Here is an 18,236-nt window from a genome sequence, read left to right as displayed (position 1 = left end):
TAAATTTTAATAAATTCTCATGACCATTTAATTTTTCATTTTGAAATCTTGAAAAAAGATTTCAAAATTTTAATTTCTGATATCTTATAGTTGAGCGATGATCAAGTTAGTACTGTCGAACTAACAATAATAATTTAGTTTTGCGTGTGACAACAGCGATGTAACCAATAAAAAAAAATAGTTTAAAAACGTATTCGGCCCCGCTTTACATTGTTTTTCAATCTTTTCTATACAATTTTGCTGTCTATAATAGTCTCTAATTATATACAGAACAAATTCCATTGCTCATTACACTTGAGAAGAAGAAGAAAAATGAAAACAGAGGCGTTGTCAATGCTATCTATCATTCATCTTTACTCGTCAATTGGTGTCTTTTCTTTTGCCCAACTTCAACAAGCAATGTCAAAAGTGCCTCACACACCTGAGATGCATCTGCTTCTGACGTGTCGTTGTTGAGAGACGAGTAAACCATCCAGGCATGGTCTAGTTTACGTTTCGGATGCACGACTGTGGATCCGGGGACTTCGGCATCACGGCAAGTAACCAGTCCATCACTCTTCTCCTTATAACGGATCTGCAGCAGCTGAGCACAGGCTGCCATTGCAGCACCCAGGGGAATCACTACAGGGAGTTTTGCAGCTTGCGCGGTAGAGAGCGGGGCTGGTAGTTCGGCATGAGCAACACGAGACAAGGTGGCCAAAACAGCAGGTGAAATGCTGGCTTCGGTGTGGAATGATACCACAGGGAGTTCTGCTGGCAACTGGTGCTGCATTAGAAATTTCTTCCTCTTCTCATACGTTAAGTCTTCCAGAGCTTGCATGTCCCCCTACACAGAAAGCAAACAAATCAAATTTGAACTTTTTATGATGCATATCTGAATCCTTTTCCTTTATATGTCTCTACAGATAACGACCAGGTGGTTGATGGGACCAGCTTAACCCACTCACCTCCCAATCAAGATAAAGAACAATAATTGCTTCTACTCTCTCTTTCCATATTTCAGCAAAGACTTCCACGCCGTTCTAACAGCCAGATGGACTTGTTGTGGAACATAATTAACTTAACCACTTCAAGAATTATGATTTGGCAACCCAACTTTATAACATATACACTATACGAGTGTTGTGAGATCTCACGTTGGTTGGAGAGAGGAACGAAGCCTTCCGTGTGAAAACCTCTCCCTAGCAGACGCATTTTAAGACCTTGAGGGGAAGACCAAGAAGGAAAATATCGGATATCAGTGGGTTTGGGCCGTTACAAATGGTATCAAAATCAAACATCGAACAGTGTGCCAGCAAGGACATTGGTCCTCCCCAATAGTGGTGGATTGTGAGATTCCACGTCAATTAGAAAAGGGAACGAAGCATTTTTTATAAGGGAGTGGAAACATCCCTTAAGAGATGCATTTTAAAACCTTGAGGAGAAACCCAGAAGGAAAAGGTCAAGTACAAATCAACCAATCACGTTGACTAGCGAGCTTTGAGGGATCAAGTAAACTTTACAACCAACTCTCTAATGAAATTTAGGGGACATTAGCTTCACTCATGTATTCACAATAAACATCCATACTTTACTTATTGGTCTGTTTGGCTCTTTGCTTTTCCTTTCTTTACTTATTCTTCTTTTTAAACATCCATACTTGTTAGGTAAGCTGAAACTTTAATTCACAATAAGTGTAAGAATTTAGTCTATAAAGAGGGAGTCCATTTTTGCAAGTTCCTGATAGAAGAATCTCGAAAAACAATCTGCTTATGCATACCTTGATCAATTTACAGATCAAAATCTCCATAAGCTTCCGTACGTTCACATAGTCACCAAGCTGTCCTTCACGCAAGATATCAGATGCTATTGGAGTACCGCCATATGGACTTTGAGCTAATGCCAAGCCAGCCACTTTTTCTCTCAAATCAGACCAATACAACGATAAGGCAGCTGCTGCATCTACTCCCCCTTTGCTGTGCCCAAGAATCAATACACGTTTTCCAGCACCCCAATATATTTCTTCAACATACTCTTTGATCTCTCTTGCATTTTTCTCCACTGAAGCCTGATTATAGTTCTTTCATTGTTTAACAAGATGGGAGAAAAATTACATAAAAGGTAGAACTTAAAAGCAAACAAAACTACCTCACTATGAATCTTGGCAATATGACAGGCCAGACCCATCTTTGAGAATCTCGTTTTTGTATCAACAAAATACAGTGGTCCATGGTTGCTGAAAAGTCCTACCAGTTACATGAATTACAGCCGCCCAACCAGGTAAGTATGTTTTCGAGCAAGCAACAGGAGCATCGAAAATAAAAATAAATAAATAAAATGTTCCCTTACTGCTTGTTAAAATTCATTTACAACAAAGAAATCTAGGGCTTAAAGCTACGTCTGGGAGCCCAGATATTTACCTAAACCAGTAGGTAGGTCTTTGAGCAGATCTCACGTTAGCCCAAGATGAGTAAATGCTTGAGTAAGCTCAAGGAAATTGGAACTTCTTTTACTTGTTTACTATAGTGATTGGGGGGTTTCAGCATGTCCAATCACAATTCCATTTCGACACTTCTATAATTTAAATTTTGTTACAAAACCTAAAATATTGAAGATTCAATCCTCTCACTTTTAGTTCAACCACTTGAACAAACTCGGATTTTGTGTTTCCAAACCTAGGATTCGATCACTTAAGAAACTGACTTCAAGTCTACAATACTGCCCTTGGGCAATGGCATTTAGTTTGGCCAAATGATTGACAGATGTCCAATTCACATGCTACTGTCAATTATCAACTAATAAAATTAGGTTAACCAAAAATTACCTGGAACCAGCAAATAAACCACTGAATCAGGTAATTTGTGAATACCATGCCTGATAGAAAGAAAAGGGAGGCACAATTAAGTCTATGCCGGATAACTAGTAGAAAATCAGCGGCAGCTATCACTCACAGTACCTGATGTCTTCCAAAATTTCCACAAACCTCTCTGTTCCATCTTCAACCGGGGGCATTCCAGATGCCCTTTGAAGCCAACCGATATCATCTGCAGATCCACGTACTGTCCTCAGAGCCCGATCGATAAGGCTGAATGAGAATGAGCATTACAAATGAAATAAACAGAAAAGGAAATTAAGTTATATGTATCAAACTAAACATAAATTAGCCCAAACTTATAATTCAGAAACAGTACCCTTGGAAAATTGACATGCCGTTCCCACCAGTATTATTCGACAATTGGAGACCACTACTGTGGCCAGATGAATCTTCAACCGTGGTCCTTGAAACTTCAGAATGTACAGCAGGAGCTGCGATTGCAGCTTCGGGTGATTCAGAAACTATTGATTGTGCAGCACTAGAGTTTCGATCTCCACTGGTTGTGGCTGTCGTAGCTACAGGTTCTCCAGAAGGAAACGTCACTAATTCCTCTTCATATAAAGCAGAACTCCGGGGTTCTCTTGATTTAGGATCAACTGAGACCAAATCACCATAGAACTGTCACCAAATTAGAAATATACCCAAGAAAAATAATAAGAAGAATAGACAAGTCTAGGTAGCAAGAATGATTGGAAATGTAAAACGAGTGGTTATTAAAAAGAGTAAGACATAAAATCATTGGCACTTAGAACCAGGCATGTAACTCATACTAAAAAAGTAATTTACAAAGAAACTATAAAAAGAACCATAGAAGTAAACACACAAAGAATAGGATTTACCAGGAAATGGAGAATGAATTTTTATATAAACACACACACAAATGTACAAACAGGTTGTAGAAGGCTCTAAAAGTCAATAAATCAACAATCAAATAAACAAAATCTGAAAAGTTAGTAGAAGTTTCAAACCGAAGAAATCATTTAACATAGAAGAAATGTGCACAAGCAGGTAAATTCAAGGGCGGCAAAATTTTGAGAAATACAAAATAAGAGGGAAGTTAAATACCAGAACGATCAGACAAAAACCTAGTAAAGTATGAAGTTGTCTGTGCCACGTATGAAGCAGCGTCGTTCAGAACCGGTACAGAATTAAATAGTTTAGGAATAAGGCCCTCAGCCAACCCATCCTTCTCTGTCTGATAAAGAGGAATTGTTCAGAGTCATAGCGAATAATACATCAATCACCATAAAGTTAGTAACACAACAAAGGACCATATCCTATCCATCAGCCAAGGAGTTCACCAAGAGGACGAGCGTTTCATCATGTTTAAATACATAAAACAGCCATTTGAACAAAACAAGAATTGCATTTTCGAGGGAAAAAACAAATAATCCAGCATGTAGGCAACTTCAGACTTGACAAAGGAATAAAAAACATGACAGAAATCATTTAGGATTTGTATTCGAGTTCTTAAAGGCAATTATACATTATTTAAACCGCTTATGATGTTAAAGTTCATTTTGATGAACACTCTGCAGATTGGTTCCAAGAACTGATTCATCCATCAATGGAAATCCCAATTTCCTTTCCCTTAATAGTTATCTTCACTACTTGCCCTTCATTTGCATCATTTTTTGTCACAAAATTTAGTATTTCAGTGAATGAATCATGCCCTACCCTTGTCTGGTTCTTCAATTCGAAGCTTCAAATACTTCAATTTAGAAACACGAACACTAAACATTTCTAAATCTACAAATACTCAACTGCTAAATACAATAAACTCCTCCGAAATGTTCCGCATAAACTCAACAGTCTCAAGCAGTTGATGATATGTACGAATACAAAAAAATCCTCAACTTCTCGTCTAAGAAAATTCCATAAATGACGCAAATTGCAGCAAGGAGGAAACAAGAACAATTCAAATAATCAATAACTAACCACAGATGGATTGCCTGATTCCCCTCTTCTCGTGTCCCCACCTTCCCTCATCCTAGAAAAGTGCGCTTTCGTCAATTAACCGCTTGATTTCGGCTGACGAACTAAGAGGATTATTACGCAATGGAAACCAGAAAGTGGGGAAGGATCAAGATCGAGGATTGTAGGCTGCCGTGAGGTAGTGATTTACGTAGGAGGAAAGTAAATGGCTTGGAGAGGCCTGTGGTACTCTAAAGATTGCTTTGTTGTCGATACTATACAATTAAAACTGTGTTAGATATTAAATCTTCAAAATTTAATACTAAAGTTTTTATAGATAAGAATATTAATTGTTTGACAACGTTTAATATTCAATGGAAAAGATTGTTGAATAAAAAATTTTATTCTAAATTTTAGCATTTTTTTTACCATATTTTGTAAATTTTAGCATTATGTTTTGCTCGTAAAAAAACTTCTCATATTTTGCAAGATTTTCTAGAATTTCGATGTATTGATGAAAATATTCATAAAGTGCCGGTGTCAATGGATAATTATAAATAAATTATAAAACGAACGTTGTATATATAATAAATAAATATTTTACATTTTTTAAATATGTTAAAATACATAACATGAGATTTATGAGAGTTCTCGAAAAACATGCAAACTTAAAAGAACGAACACTTCTAAAGCGGAGTAAAAAGTTCAACGGGCTAAACATATAGTTTTGAGTTTTCAACCACGCTCAACTCAATGACCCAAGATATTTTCTAGCGTTTTTTAGAGAGTTTAAAATGCACGTATAGGTCTCTAAAGAAACCAATATCTGCGCACATGTAAAATTCTTAATAAACTTTAGAATCTCGAGTCTGATAATAGTATGCGTATTTGAAACGAAGTTCTAAATTGACTCACTTATGACATACCGAACCAACATTTTTTCGAACCGAATCTACCGATTAGAGTCACAATTAGCACTTATTTTGATTCACAATCCAACCATATTTTAATCCAAAGCATAATAGTAAGTAAAGAAACACATTTTGTTTGCTGCATATGGCAGAGGTAGAGGAGAAATCAGAGGCTACGAATGAGAATGCCTTCAAAAGTAATGCCAGGTCCAAACGCCAAAGCCAGTCCCCATTCTTCCCCCTCTTCTCTCTTCAGCTTTTCCCTCATCTTCTCAATGACATAGAAGATAGTGTTGCTGCTAACATTCCCATAGTCCATCAACGCCTTCCGGCTGCATTCAAGCTTATCACTTTTCAGCCTCAGAGTGCTCTCCAGTTTATTCAGAATCGCCGGCCCGCCGGGATGAACTGCCCAGAACAACTCATTAAACTCCACCAGCTTCCCCTTTCCCATCAGCTTTCTACAGAACTCTTCTATGTTCTCATCTATTCTCTGTGGAAGATCTCTTCCAAGTATGAAATTTATACCCTTTTCAGAAAGTCTTCCATCAATCACATTGTGGGTGTCTGGCAGGAATTGCTGGATGGCATAGTTCAGCTCCATGAAAGGAGATTCTTGCCCCAACACAGGGTCTGCTCCGATAATCACGCCTGCAGCTCCGTCGCCGAAGAGTGCAGCCCCAACTAGGTCGTATGGGCGTTCGTTGTTTGGGGGACGAAATCCAAGTATTGTAGTTTCGGAAGTTGTTAGTAGAATGCGGCTTCCTGGGTTGTTTTCTGCAATGTCTTTGGCAACTCGGAGTCCAGTGACACCGCCGTAACAACCTAGAAAATATAGCATCACTCGACCAACATCATTCTTCAAACCGAGGCGATTCGCAATGTAAAGATCCCCACCAGGTAAGCGGATTTCGCTAGAAGAAACATAGACAATGTGGGTGATATCTTCAACAGACCTCCCCCATTCTTTGATACAAGCTTTGCTAGCTTCAGTGGCCATCTCAACAACTGCAGGGTTAGCAATTTCCAACCTCTGTCTGATTGTTGGTGAGCCCTCAGTGACAAGCTCAGGATACTTATCCAAGATTTCCTTACACATGACAGTGTATCTTGTCTTCACAGTGGTAGTTTTACCTGAAATGAAAATAAACAGAAATTTGCTTCAATCTCATAATGCTGCTACGAAGTAACAAAGAATTTATCAATATATTCAAGGTGACGAAGTTTTGTTTACATAAACGCTCCAGTTTTTCTTTTATAGTTGCGTCTACGCATTTCGTATCGCGAATGTAGCCCTCAACCAAGCATTCTTGAGGAACAAGTTGGCTAGGAAATGCTTTGCCTATTGCAAGGATTGTTGCCTTCCCAGGCGTTGGAACACGCCTTGCCCGAGCATGATCAAGCTTAGCCGGGCCTTCACAACTCATCTTTGACATATTTGGGAGCTTAAATGAGATGTGTTTGTAGCCTTTGTCAGTAAATACCTGAATGAAACCTATCACAGAGTTTGAAGAATTTAAATGGGCCATTAGCTACTTTTCTTGGAGAGAAGTTGGTGATCACTTAAAACACTCTTTTCCCCATTTTTCATAAACCATAAAACCAAATCCCAACTTACTATCCACACCCAACAAGCATGACATAGAACCCCCACAACACATGCCCAAGAACCTCGGTGTTTTTTCTTACTAACTTCTCTCCCCATATTTTTTTATCACGAAACGTCGCAAAATTTTACGATAGTTAAAGCCATCTTTTCCATTGTTTAAGAAAGTAAGGTTGCTCAGGTTATACAGCTTTCCTGACAGAAAATTCCAGGTTGGATCCTGGACCAAGCCATCTTGAAGTTTTCACACCCAGTGTGGATCATAATCTTGTTTTGAATCCGAGGCCGCGGGCAAACTAATCAGCCTACACCAGCAACAAATTACTTCCAATTCTCCTGAAAAGGGAAGTAAGTGTATATCATTTAGATAGTAATAATGGCAGCATGGGAGAGAAAATTAAGTAAACAATCGGGAAAATCCGCTTGGAAAAGGAAAAGCGTGTCTACCGTGTTAATGCCACCAATCACCAAATTCCTGAGAAAGAACCAAGTCCCATTTGGTCTATCCCAACTCCTTATAACTTCAGCGAGCTGCTTGAGAAAACTCGTAGTCCCCTCGACCTCATTGGCTGATGATTTAACCAATAGCATTATCAAAAGTAACAAAGCAAGTTTGCAAGAAGACCGAAGACAATCGAGCTATACAGAGAAAACAGTGTACAGTGGAATCTTATCATTTCCCTCTTGGCTTCTAACTTTTGTATTTCAGCTGTGGTTCCATCCTTTTTGATACGAACTCGGCCTCTTCGAATTTCCCCCCAGTCTCGAGAGAAACTTTCAGCTGGTTTTGACAACTTAGCTGTTGGTGGACTCCCATCTCCACCAGTTTATAGTACAGACCAAATGCTTCAGACAACTTATTAATATGACAAAGGTGAAAAATTACCGTACTACAAACATCAATGTCGACAGCTTGATGACTCTCTAAACTAAATAGCAACATTTTAGATGCCTCTATAACCTTTTTGCAGTTGCAAAGAAAAAGAATTAGTTCTTCCATTTTGACCGAATAGCCATTTCCATAAAGCATACGAACAATTTGGAACGCTTTGTCGTTGATTCCGGCTTCAAAAAGTAGTCTTATGCAACCAGTTGAAAAACCGAGATTTTGTCTAATATTCTGGTCTAACATTAACTGTATAAGACTAGCAGATTCAGATGCATTTCCTTGTTCTAAGAGTTTTTCAAGTATAGAATGAAAAGTAGATGATTCAGGAAGATGGGAGCTCCTCAGCATCTTTTCGAGTGTCTGAAGGGCAAGAAGTGGCTTATCCGTGTGCAAAAACCCATTAATTAAAGATTCGTATACCTCCATATCTGGTAAAAAATCTTTCCTCAACATTAAGACTAGTAGCTCATACCCAGATTCGAATGTACCTTCGTTACAATGCCCCATGATCAACGTCTTGTAAGATGGAGGGTCTTGTGTTCCTCTTCTCATTAGTTGCCTAAACACTGTTTCAGCTTTCTTAGCCTTTCCATTTTCACATAAATACTTCAAAATGGGGTTATACGCAGCGACAAGAGGCTTACAACCATCATCACTTAACAAGATTCTTTTCTCTAATAGTTTATCTAACAAGTTCTCAGCCTTCTCATAATACTTCCCTTCACACAAACTTCTAATCAATACACTATATGTAGCCGAATCTGGTCGAAGCTTTAACTTCGTCATCCTCTCGAACACTCTCAAGGCTTCGTCCAAGTTTCCTGCATCACAATGGCAATGCATCAAAGTGTTGAATGTGCATGTGTCAGGAGAAAACGTTCCATCTACTGCTGTAGCCTCCAATATCTCCTTTACTTTCTCGAATTTCTCGGCTTCACAAAGCCCCTTAATTAAAGTATTGTAGGTTATGTTGTTTGCTTTCAAGCCTAGATTGACCATTTCTTCGAAAACAGCTAAGGCATTGTTAATCTCTCGCTTCGCACAGTAACCTCTAATCAAAGTTGTGTATGTAACAACATTGGGATTCAGATCCACGCTTTTCTTCCCCATTGCCTTTACCACATTATATGCAATGGTAAGCTTACCTCCCCTGCACAACCCATCAACAAGTGTGTTATATGTGATAACATCCGGTTCGCAACCAAAGCGAGACAAGTCCTTGAAAATTCTAAAACCTTCATCAACCATGCCATTCATACAAAATCCTCTAATCAAAATGTTGAATGTAAATGTATCAGGAGTCACTCCATAAGTACTAAGCATTTCATCATACACGTTCTTCGCCATATTAGTCCTGCCCCTTTTAAGCAAAATAGTCAAAAGACTATTGAATGTAACAATCGATGGGGAAACCCCATGTGATTTCATCGTCGTAAAAAGGTTTATAGATTCTTGAAAAAGTCCAGCTCGACTAAAGTTCCTCATTAAGCTATTGAAAAATCGGGCTTCGAGTTTGACTGCTCCACGAGAGCGTTTTTCGATCGAAAACAGGAAATTCCTAGCCGTATTAAGATGCCGATTGCGACCCAAAATTTCTAACATCGAGAAGAAGGATTGTTCAGTGTGAGCGTAACCCATTTCTTGTGCCCAGTTGAAGAATTTTAGGGCTTTAGATGGGTCTCTGAGGAAACCTAGAGTTTGAAGAACGGTGGTTTTAGAGAGGGAGGGTGAGAATGAAGCCAGAGATGACTCAAGGTCATTCGACCAAGGTTTAGAGTTGATCATCCGTGCCATGTCTCTCGCCTTTTTGGTTTTGTTCGATGATTTGGTTTCCGCCTCGGTTAGTCGAGAAGAATAGCACCTGGTTTGCAGAATCAGTATAAAATATAATGCAAATTCAGAACTCCGATGAATGAAAATGAGAGATTTTCCGAAAGATCACCTGAGAGACGGAAGACGCCGATGCATGTTTGATGACTGCCTTCTAAAAACAACCGCCGCCCCGTCCTTGAAACTGGAAATGACGGCCATTGGAATATAGCCTATACTCTTGCTCGCATGTAGTAGAGCTTAAGGAGCATCTACGAGGTCAAATTATGGAAGAACCTGCCGATGAGCTTCACAAATTTCCATGTTTATTTTTTATTTTATTTTTTTTCATTTTTTCATTTTTTCATTTTTTCATTTTTTCATTTTTTCATTTTAATAAGATGGGAAGGGATTTAAAATTACTTTTTCCGAGGTCCTGCCAACGTCTCTGGACTCCCTAACGTTGCCGTCAGCCGCCACGTCCCGCGATGAAACATGCAAGGCGGAGTGGAGCTGGGTGTCTTCGGGCGTCTAGCATGAACCTCGTTGAGTGTGTGACGTTGTGGTGATGCCTTTGATGACGCCTATAGTTTGATGCTCGAGCATCAAGTCTATAAACCCAAACAACCAAATCACCACTAATGATTCGTATGCTAAAACGAGCTTGAACGACGATCAAATATTCACACCCACGGCTTCTTTCAAATCCTTTCAAAATTTTCACATTACTTAAAAATGACCCAAATATTTCTCCTTAGGTCGTTGTTGTCCATCACTTACTACTAGCAACTACAGTCACTTAGCCATAAGTAGTGCGATGGTCGACTATCGACTACTACTCTTGTGAACCATCACTAGCCAACATCAACTACGACTTCAAACGTGGTCGATATTAGTTACTGATAATTCAAATTTGAGTTTGTTTACTTACTTAAAGTCAAGAGTAAGTGTCGCACAATCATTTCGTATCGTTTCAAATGGTGCAGCTCTTACAAATAAAATCAGTAAACACGTCCACGACTAAATAATTGGGCATGTCCACGTGTGATCGATCAATCGAGCTCGAAGAATAGATACAATCTATTAAAGAATTCTCTCTTATAGCATATTATTAAGAGGTAATAAAAATTAGACATGGTTTCAAAACGACACAGTTTCAGCCCGCTCTGTGAAATAACAAACCAAAGAAAGAGAAAGCCCTAGGCCCTTTCATCTTCTTCTTCCTCTTCACGCCTGCTACTCCTCCCATCCAGCAGCGTAGTGTCGCCGTGTCCGTCTTAGCGGCCTGCAGTGGTTCATTGTTGCTTCTGGTATTCTCTCAATCTCCATCTATATCGTTTGTTCTGATTTGAAAAACTAAAATTAGGACTTGCCTAACCAAAGAAATAATAATACTAGAAGGTACAGTTAGAATTGTTCAAGTTCCAGAATTCTCTCTCTAGGCCTTCATATCCTCAAATACAACGTCCATCCAATTCAAATCAATATGAATTGAACAGAAACAGAACAATCCTTGTTTCCCAATCTTAGTTAGAGAATATTAGCGGGAAGAAGTATTCTGCTTGATGCTGTGCAAGTGCAACGCCGAGCAAAATCTACGGATATCATTGAAGAGACGAAATGCTTTTCCTTGAATATTACATTTTTTTCTTTCGTTCTTTCCAAGTTTGATTGGTTTTAGGAATTGGGTGAGAGAGCGACGAAGAAGAGTATTGCTAATGGCACAAGTTGTCAGTAGTGAAGCTGGTGATTCTTGTTTGTCTGTGTGAACTTGACAATCTTTCTCTCTCAGTCACAACTTACATTATTTGGAGTGGTAAATTTGCTCGGACAGTTGGGAATTCTTTTTTTGAGGTGTTTAGCTTGTAGCTTGCTAGACACAGAGGGCTCCAAGAGATGATCGATTCGTCATCTGCCCTCTCAAAAGATTGGGAAGTTCTTGTAGCAGGCAAGGGGTTTGCGCTGTTTCGTGGGGTTTGTGGGGTGAGAGGAGGTCTCCTAGTTATATATAGTCCCTTGCTAGATTCTATGATTCTCTTTGGGCGTTGATGACATGGTTGTTTGTATATTATTCTTGAGGCCTCATTGCATTTGATTGGAACCCCTTTCTTTACTGGGGTTCCTTTTGAATGCTCGTGTATTCTTTCATTTTTTCCTCAATGAAGCTCTCTTTTTCACAAGAAAATACTTGCACTTTTCATATTCATTTTGGGAGTCATTCTCTCTGCATGCTACCTATTTGGATGTTATTGACGACCTCACTTGTGAATTCTAGGTGGGAATAAAATGAACGAGACAATGATACAATTTCAACAGAGCTTAATTGAGCTAGAAACGGAAGCAGAGCGTCTCCTTATAGCCCGCAATGAGGTAAGTGTAAAAACATTGTAAAATTAGCAACTTAGCTTACGAGATGACTTGTATTTCCTCCTCTTTGTGACGTTCACTGAAATTGAAGTGTCACAACTTGTCTATCGTTGAAATGAAATTGTTCTATAACTTTGAGAAGCAAAAAGGTGAAGTGACTACTGTTGTTTGGGATTATAATGTCAGTTGGTTGAAAATGATAGAGTGAGAAATGGGAATAGAGAAGCGTTGACTGCTTTGAGGAGGCGAGCACGGACAACAAAATCCAGTGTCCCATCACCTTTTGAGTCAATTATGAAGGATATGGGAGGTTCTGAAACAAGGCCATTGGTGAAGGAGATTTGCACTACCTGCGGGAACCATGACTCTAATGAGCGCACCTGGATGATGTTCCCAGGAACCGATGTGTTCGCCAGGGTTCCATTTCATGCTGCTCATTCAATCTTGGAGACAGGTTATTACTGGGACATTTTATTTCACGCTGTTAATGTTATGTATTTATTGGTGCATGGCTCTCTTTAGGAAATAATCCATTAGACTAAATTAAAATGTTTGCAATTCCATGTTCATTCTGCTCCCTGTAATGGCTATAATTAAATCCTCAAAGTTTCACGTTGAATAATCCAAAAGGTTTCTCTTAAGTTGGATGGGACAGCAGGGGGACCGGGGTGGTGTGTTGTTCGTGTTAGACGAACACGACTCTCCACAATGGTATGATATTGTCCACTTTGAGCATAACTCTCATGGTTTTGCTTTGGGCTTCCCCAAAAAGTCTCATACCAATGGAGAGAGTATTTCTTGATTATAAACCCATGATCATTTCCTAAATTAGCCGATGTGTAATTTTCATCATCCTACCGGTTGTAGTCAGTCTATAATTTGCCACTGGGAACATTCACTCACTTGTACTTTGTAGAGCTTTCACTTTATTTTGACAGACACATTATTGTTTTCACATGGCAGATCAGTCGAAACTTGATTTTGAGGCAAAGAAATTGCAAAGTTTTGTAAAAGATCAGTCCCTTCTGATCTCAGAAAAAGGGGTCCTCGCTGACAAGATCAGTCCCGGGGTGCTCAAGGCTTTAGTGACATTGACAGACAAACCCAAATGATTTTGCCTATCTATTTTGCCATTCCTACTCCAATATGAATAAGGAGATGGATATTGCGTTCGTCCAGGATCCTTGTTGCTGTGGCTTGGATGGAGGGCTGATTCTCCTGGAAGCGTTGAATACATCCCAAGTACATCATCTTTTCACTTGTTACTGTTTTAATTATTCATTTACTTGTGCATGCTGGGTAGCATTATCATAGATCATATCTCCTAGATTGATGGGATTCTGGACTTATCTGATTGGCGTATATTAACAGTATATTAACAACACGTACTCTCTAAATTATTCTTGGTATCTGCATTACAATTTTAGCTTCATTCGGTTGAGGATTATTGAAAAGAATGATGAAGAGAAAAATCATGGGTTTATAACTAAGGAATACATCTCCATTGGTATTGGTTAGAGGCCTTTTGGAGAAACCAAAAGTAAAGCCGTGAGAGATTACGCCCAAAATGGACAATATCATACTATTGTGGAGGTTCGTAATTCCTAACACCTTATCCTATTGGAACAAGGCGTTTGTCGTTTGTCCTTATTTACTTGGGTTATAACGATGTTGCTTCTTAAACAGAATTTGTTCTATAGTATTGTACTAGTGTTTCCTAGAGTTCTAGAAACAATAATGTGAAAAATGCTCTCTTGATCATGATTTTTGATATTGTTTCAAACATCGCATAAATGTTTTAACTCTTGTCAACTTGATCTTATTTCAGTGCTAAAATTTAGATTTGCGGTATCAATTTTAAAATTTTAGAAATGTTTCAAAACTATATTGAATAGAATCTATTTGAATATTATTATTGTATACTTAATTTTATGGGTATTTTTGTAAAAAAAAATATTTAGCCTATTTAATTATCATTATTATTATAATTTAACAAATTGTGAGACAGTAATTTAACTATCCATTCTTGAAATCGAAATTTATATATTATATATTATTTATTGTATTAGGTTCTAATAAAATTTGAAAAGTTTCAATAAAAAAATCTGAAAAATACTCTAAAAATATTAGTTTTGAATAGAAATTGTAAACTTAAATATTAAATTTAAAAAGGTTAAAAAATATGCATAAGATTTTGAAGGTAACATTAACACCTTTACCTTTAAAAGTGCTTACCATCGATATATAGAAAAAAATCGTCTACCGAAACTTTATAAATTATCTACCGACTTTTTAGTGGCAATAACGGTAAAAGTGTTTTTTTTTACTTTTTTAAAAAAGTTAAAGTTTGATAACTAAATAAAATTTTGAAAACTTAAAAGGCATTTTTGAAACAAAATATTAACGGATATCTCCGTAGAAAGTTTTTTTTTACTTTTTTGAACTTGTTTTAATGTAAAAAAAAGTGTTTTTAAGTTTTTTTTTTTTAATTTAAATGTATTATTGAAAATATTGAAATTTTAGAAATATTTCTTTGTACAAAATGATATTTTTATTAAATTAACCTATATTTTATTATTTACTTAGGCTTATGCCGATGAGATTATTACTTAACTTGATAACAAGTTCAGAGTGATAATAATTATCTGTTGTTTCATATTAGAGTCTTAATTAACCAAATAATTAGTTAATCAATTAATATTATTATTATTTTATAATAAAAGGATTCAAAAGTTTATAGTTTTAAACAACATTGGAGTCGTGATCGTGAAAGGAATTCCATAACTCGCGACATTCTTCATCTTCTTCCTTCGATTTCCCACTCACAGACAGCAACCCAAACGCCGTCCTCGGCGCCTGCATCAGGTCCAGCGTAACGTGCGCACCGCCATGTCCATCATGCATCTTCTCCCAACTCTGTTCCAATCCAACGCCGCCGCCGAAATCATCCGCCGTCCTCGTGTGGTTTGAGTGCCAATCTCTCTCCAGATTCAGCTGCCGAGCCAGAATGGCCGCGCGATTCTCCGCTATCAGTTCTCGGAGCGCTGCGCTCGACCTCAGCGATAGCTCCGATGAGGTCTCCCATGATTCGTTCTTCGATGACAGAAGAGAGAGAGCACGTCCCGTCGGCGATGGTATGTATGCAATCTTACCTGTCCTCGACTTGTTTTCTGCAATTTCCCCCAATTTTTAGGGCAAAATTGATTCAATTTCCGTTATAATCGATTGAATAACAAACGATCGTCATTCTGAATTTTACTTCAAATAGAGAACCCTAGCTTCGAAATAATTAATAACAAGGAAACTAAAAATCATTTTAATCACAGCTTTTACTTGAAGTTCATAAAATCAATTTTGGAAATATTAAAAGCAGTCCTTTTCTGATTTTCAGACTTCGATGTTGAACAAGGAAACTAAATAATCGGCTTTCTACTTAAAGTTGGGGATAAGAACAAAAGATAATAATTAGGAATTGGGGATAAGAACTGTTCTGTAAAGCGATGGGTTAAGTGTGGTTCTTAAAGTTGAATTGCTATATTCATAACTGTTCATGAGCATGCTTTATTGTATAAAAAACAAAAAGTTCAAATTCCATACTCTTTTTTCTGTCTGTTTTTGTACTTCCATCAGTAACTGATCAAAACAATGATTCAGAACACATTTTTGATTGTTGATTGATATGAATTGATACGAGTTGAAATGAAAAATAAGGGAATTGGGTACCTCCGGACCAGTTCCTTGCTGCTACAGATTCCTGAGAACTCTTTCTTCGTCTCTCATTGTGCCCTGCTAATCTCCTCCTACAGCTCCTCTTTGAATCATCAAACTCAGAAATCACATGAAACCTGAAACCCAATTGTTGTTGTTATTGTTGTTATTGTTATTAATTGTGTTAAAATGGAATTAATGTCGAAATTATTCTTTGAAATTCCGCAGCACCTGCTACACTGCTGGCAGAACCTCTGTTCTAAGCCAACAACCACAACTTTGGGAGCCTTGGAGTGCATCTCGCAGACCCTATGCCTACGGTGGTAGTCCTTAGCGTTCACCAGCGCCACATGACACCCTTCCACTTGACACCGAGGAACGCTAATCGGAACTGTACTGTACAACGGCTTCCCTCTCTTCCCCACGACGGACGGCGCAGTGGCGTCCTCAAAGTAGTGCCTCTTGCCGAGCTTCAAGCACATGAGATATGGGTCCCGGTGGAAATGGCCGCCCTGATGGTGATCTCCGGCGTAGAGACACTGGTGGTGTTGGTGGGCGTCACCGTGGGTGGAGTTGGCAGTGGCCCAATCCAAGTGGAAGCGAGAGGAATTGAGGTGCTCCCAAACGTTAGTGGGGTTGGCAGTTTGGTCTCTTCCAGCATTGGACTGTCCAATCAAATTGCCACAAATCTCCATCTCAAGAACTGCAAGAACTGCAGCAAAAGAAGGAAAGGAAGAAGAGAGGTTAGAAATGGTGGGCGAAGAAATAGGCATAAGGGGTTGGGGGAATTTATACCAAAATAAGTAAAGAAGAGGGTGGTGTCGGAAAAAACCGAGACAGAGACAGAGGGAAACAGAGGGCTAAAAATACTTGAATTAAATTTTAAATAAGTGAAAATTTTAATTTAATTATTAAAAAAGATTAAAAAAAATTGTGATTGTGAAGAACGGATAGAGAAGAGGGTGGGCCATACCCGTGTAGAAGGTGGGATCCATATCAAGATCTCCTAAACACAGCAGAGATTGTGATTGTGACCACTCCTACTATATATGTATTTATGAGATTATTTTTTTAAATATTGTATTTTTATTTTTATTGACTTAAAAAAATTGTTGAGTATTTTTAAAAATAATTACAATTTATACTTAAACTATCTAACCTAATTCAATTCTACCCCATCCTTTTTTTAAAAAAAAAAACATTTTTAAAAAATTATTAATGCCTTTTAATAGAAATTTCAAAAACACCTTTAATTAAAAAAAAAATCAAAAACACTTTTAAATATTTTTTAAAACCTAAAAAATATACTATGTTTAAATAATATTCATGAATCTTTCAGAATAACATTAAAACCTTTTTAGATAATCTATGAAATGGTGATGGTAATTTTTTTTTTTTTTAAGGTAAATAGTATAAAGGTTACTTTTAAAAGTTTGTGGGTATTTTTTAAACATACTAAGGTAAATGTATTTTTTTGATTTGTGTAAAAAAAAATTAAGGGTATCAATGTAACTTTTGAAACTTCAAGTTTATTTTTGAAAGACGGTAAAAGATTTAAGAGTATTTAAGGGTATTTTTTAAACCAATTACTTACCTATAATGGTAGAGTATTTTTTTTAAATTCAAAATTTTAAAAATTTAAGGATATTTTTTAAATAAATTATAATGTTAAACAGTATTTTTATTAATTTACAAAACACAAATATATAAGTAAAAAAAAAAACTAAATTTTAATTTTAATTTAATTTAGGAGTAAAGAAGAAAGGGAAAGGGGAGAGATCTTTGGGGCCCAAAGAAGAGACATGATCTGATAGGATTCTGCCACGTGTACGGCGGAAAACGCATGGAAAGACAAGTATATCTTGGGAGTACATGTCCAAAGATCTCTCCCATCTGATTTTGGATAACAAATGTGAAAGGTTGTTGCTGTAAAGGAGAGAATCGTAATTTTGCATTTGGGATTGCAAGTCAAGTGGGTGTTTGACACGTGTACGTACATCATCTCTAAAATTATTATTATTATTATTATTTTATAATTTTACCCAAAAAGAACATAAAACTGCAAATGTACTCAGATTATAGTGTTTCTTTTAATGAAACAAATGAGAGATATTTATATAATCTTTAAAAAAAAAATGAAAGAAAAAAAAAAAAAAAATGAAGATGTTCCATCAAGCT

The 18,236-nt window shown here is 37.4% G+C and overlaps 4 protein-coding genes and 1 long non-coding RNA gene across 6 annotated transcripts; 2 read left to right on the top strand and 3 right to left on the bottom strand.

The window, feature by feature from the left end:
• Window positions 1-161: 161 nt before the first annotated feature.
• On the bottom strand, window positions 162-5,019 carry LOC111472874. Its single transcript, XM_023118467.1, has 8 exons — window positions 4,793-5,019; window positions 3,920-4,049; window positions 3,171-3,450; window positions 2,936-3,064; window positions 2,804-2,853; window positions 2,128-2,225; window positions 1,760-2,047; window positions 162-826 (listed from the first exon to the last, which is right to left on the bottom strand). Exons 1-8 carry the CDS (start codon window positions 4,841-4,843, stop codon window positions 344-346), a joined length of 1,509 nt encoding a protein of 502 aa, XP_022974235.1. The 5' UTR covers window positions 4,844-5,019; the 3' UTR covers window positions 162-343.
• Window positions 5,020-5,688: 669 nt separating this feature from the next.
• On the bottom strand, window positions 5,689-10,317 carry LOC111472905 (pentatricopeptide repeat-containing protein At1g02060, chloroplastic-like). The gene is made up of 5 exons (XM_023118496.1): window positions 10,117-10,317; window positions 7,982-10,035; window positions 7,733-7,854; window positions 6,914-7,211; window positions 5,689-6,813 (listed from the first exon to the last, which is right to left on the bottom strand). Exons 1-5 carry the CDS (start codon window positions 10,203-10,205, stop codon window positions 5,846-5,848), a joined length of 3,531 nt encoding a protein of 1,176 aa, XP_022974264.1. The 5' UTR covers window positions 10,206-10,317; the 3' UTR covers window positions 5,689-5,845.
• Window positions 10,318-11,148: 831 nt separating this feature from the next.
• LOC111472882 lies at window positions 11,149-13,759 on the top strand. 2 transcript variants are annotated; one of them, XM_023118479.1, is made up of 4 exons: window positions 11,149-11,293; window positions 12,259-12,353; window positions 12,554-12,804; window positions 13,314-13,759. In XM_023118479.1, the coding sequence occupies exons 2-4, from the start codon at window positions 12,349-12,351 to the stop codon at window positions 13,460-13,462; spliced, it is 405 nt and encodes a 134-aa protein (XP_022974247.1). In that variant the 5' UTR covers window positions 11,149-11,293; window positions 12,259-12,348; the 3' UTR covers window positions 13,463-13,759. The 2 variants fall into 2 exon arrangements, with proteins under 2 accessions (XP_022974247.1, XP_022974246.1); XM_023118478.1 differs by having other exon boundaries at window positions 11,150-11,293; window positions 12,537-12,804.
• A 1,261-nt stretch (window positions 13,760-15,020) lies between these two features.
• Window positions 15,021-16,852, bottom strand: LOC111472878 (squamosa promoter-binding-like protein 7). The gene is made up of 3 exons (XM_023118470.1): window positions 16,290-16,852; window positions 16,074-16,195; window positions 15,021-15,520 (listed from the first exon to the last, which is right to left on the bottom strand). The coding sequence occupies exons 1-3, from the start codon at window positions 16,829-16,831 to the stop codon at window positions 15,093-15,095; spliced, it is 1,092 nt and encodes a 363-aa protein (XP_022974238.1). The 5' UTR covers window positions 16,832-16,852; the 3' UTR covers window positions 15,021-15,092.
• On the top strand, window positions 15,395-17,153 carry LOC111472895. The gene is made up of 2 exons (XR_002715505.1): window positions 15,395-15,484; window positions 16,287-17,153. It is a non-coding gene; the product is annotated as an uncharacterized LOC111472895 (long non-coding RNA).
• Window positions 17,154-18,236: the final 1,083 nt, after the last annotated feature.

Source organism: Cucurbita maxima, unplaced genomic scaffold (genome assembly GCF_002738345.1).
Source record: "Cucurbita maxima cultivar Rimu unplaced genomic scaffold, Cmax_1.0 Cma_Scf00091, whole genome shotgun sequence".
NCBI lineage: Eukaryota > Viridiplantae > Streptophyta > Magnoliopsida > Cucurbitales > Cucurbitaceae > Cucurbita > Cucurbita maxima.
Note: the sequence above shows the minus strand (reverse complement) of the source record. Positions and strands in the feature narration are given on the sequence as shown.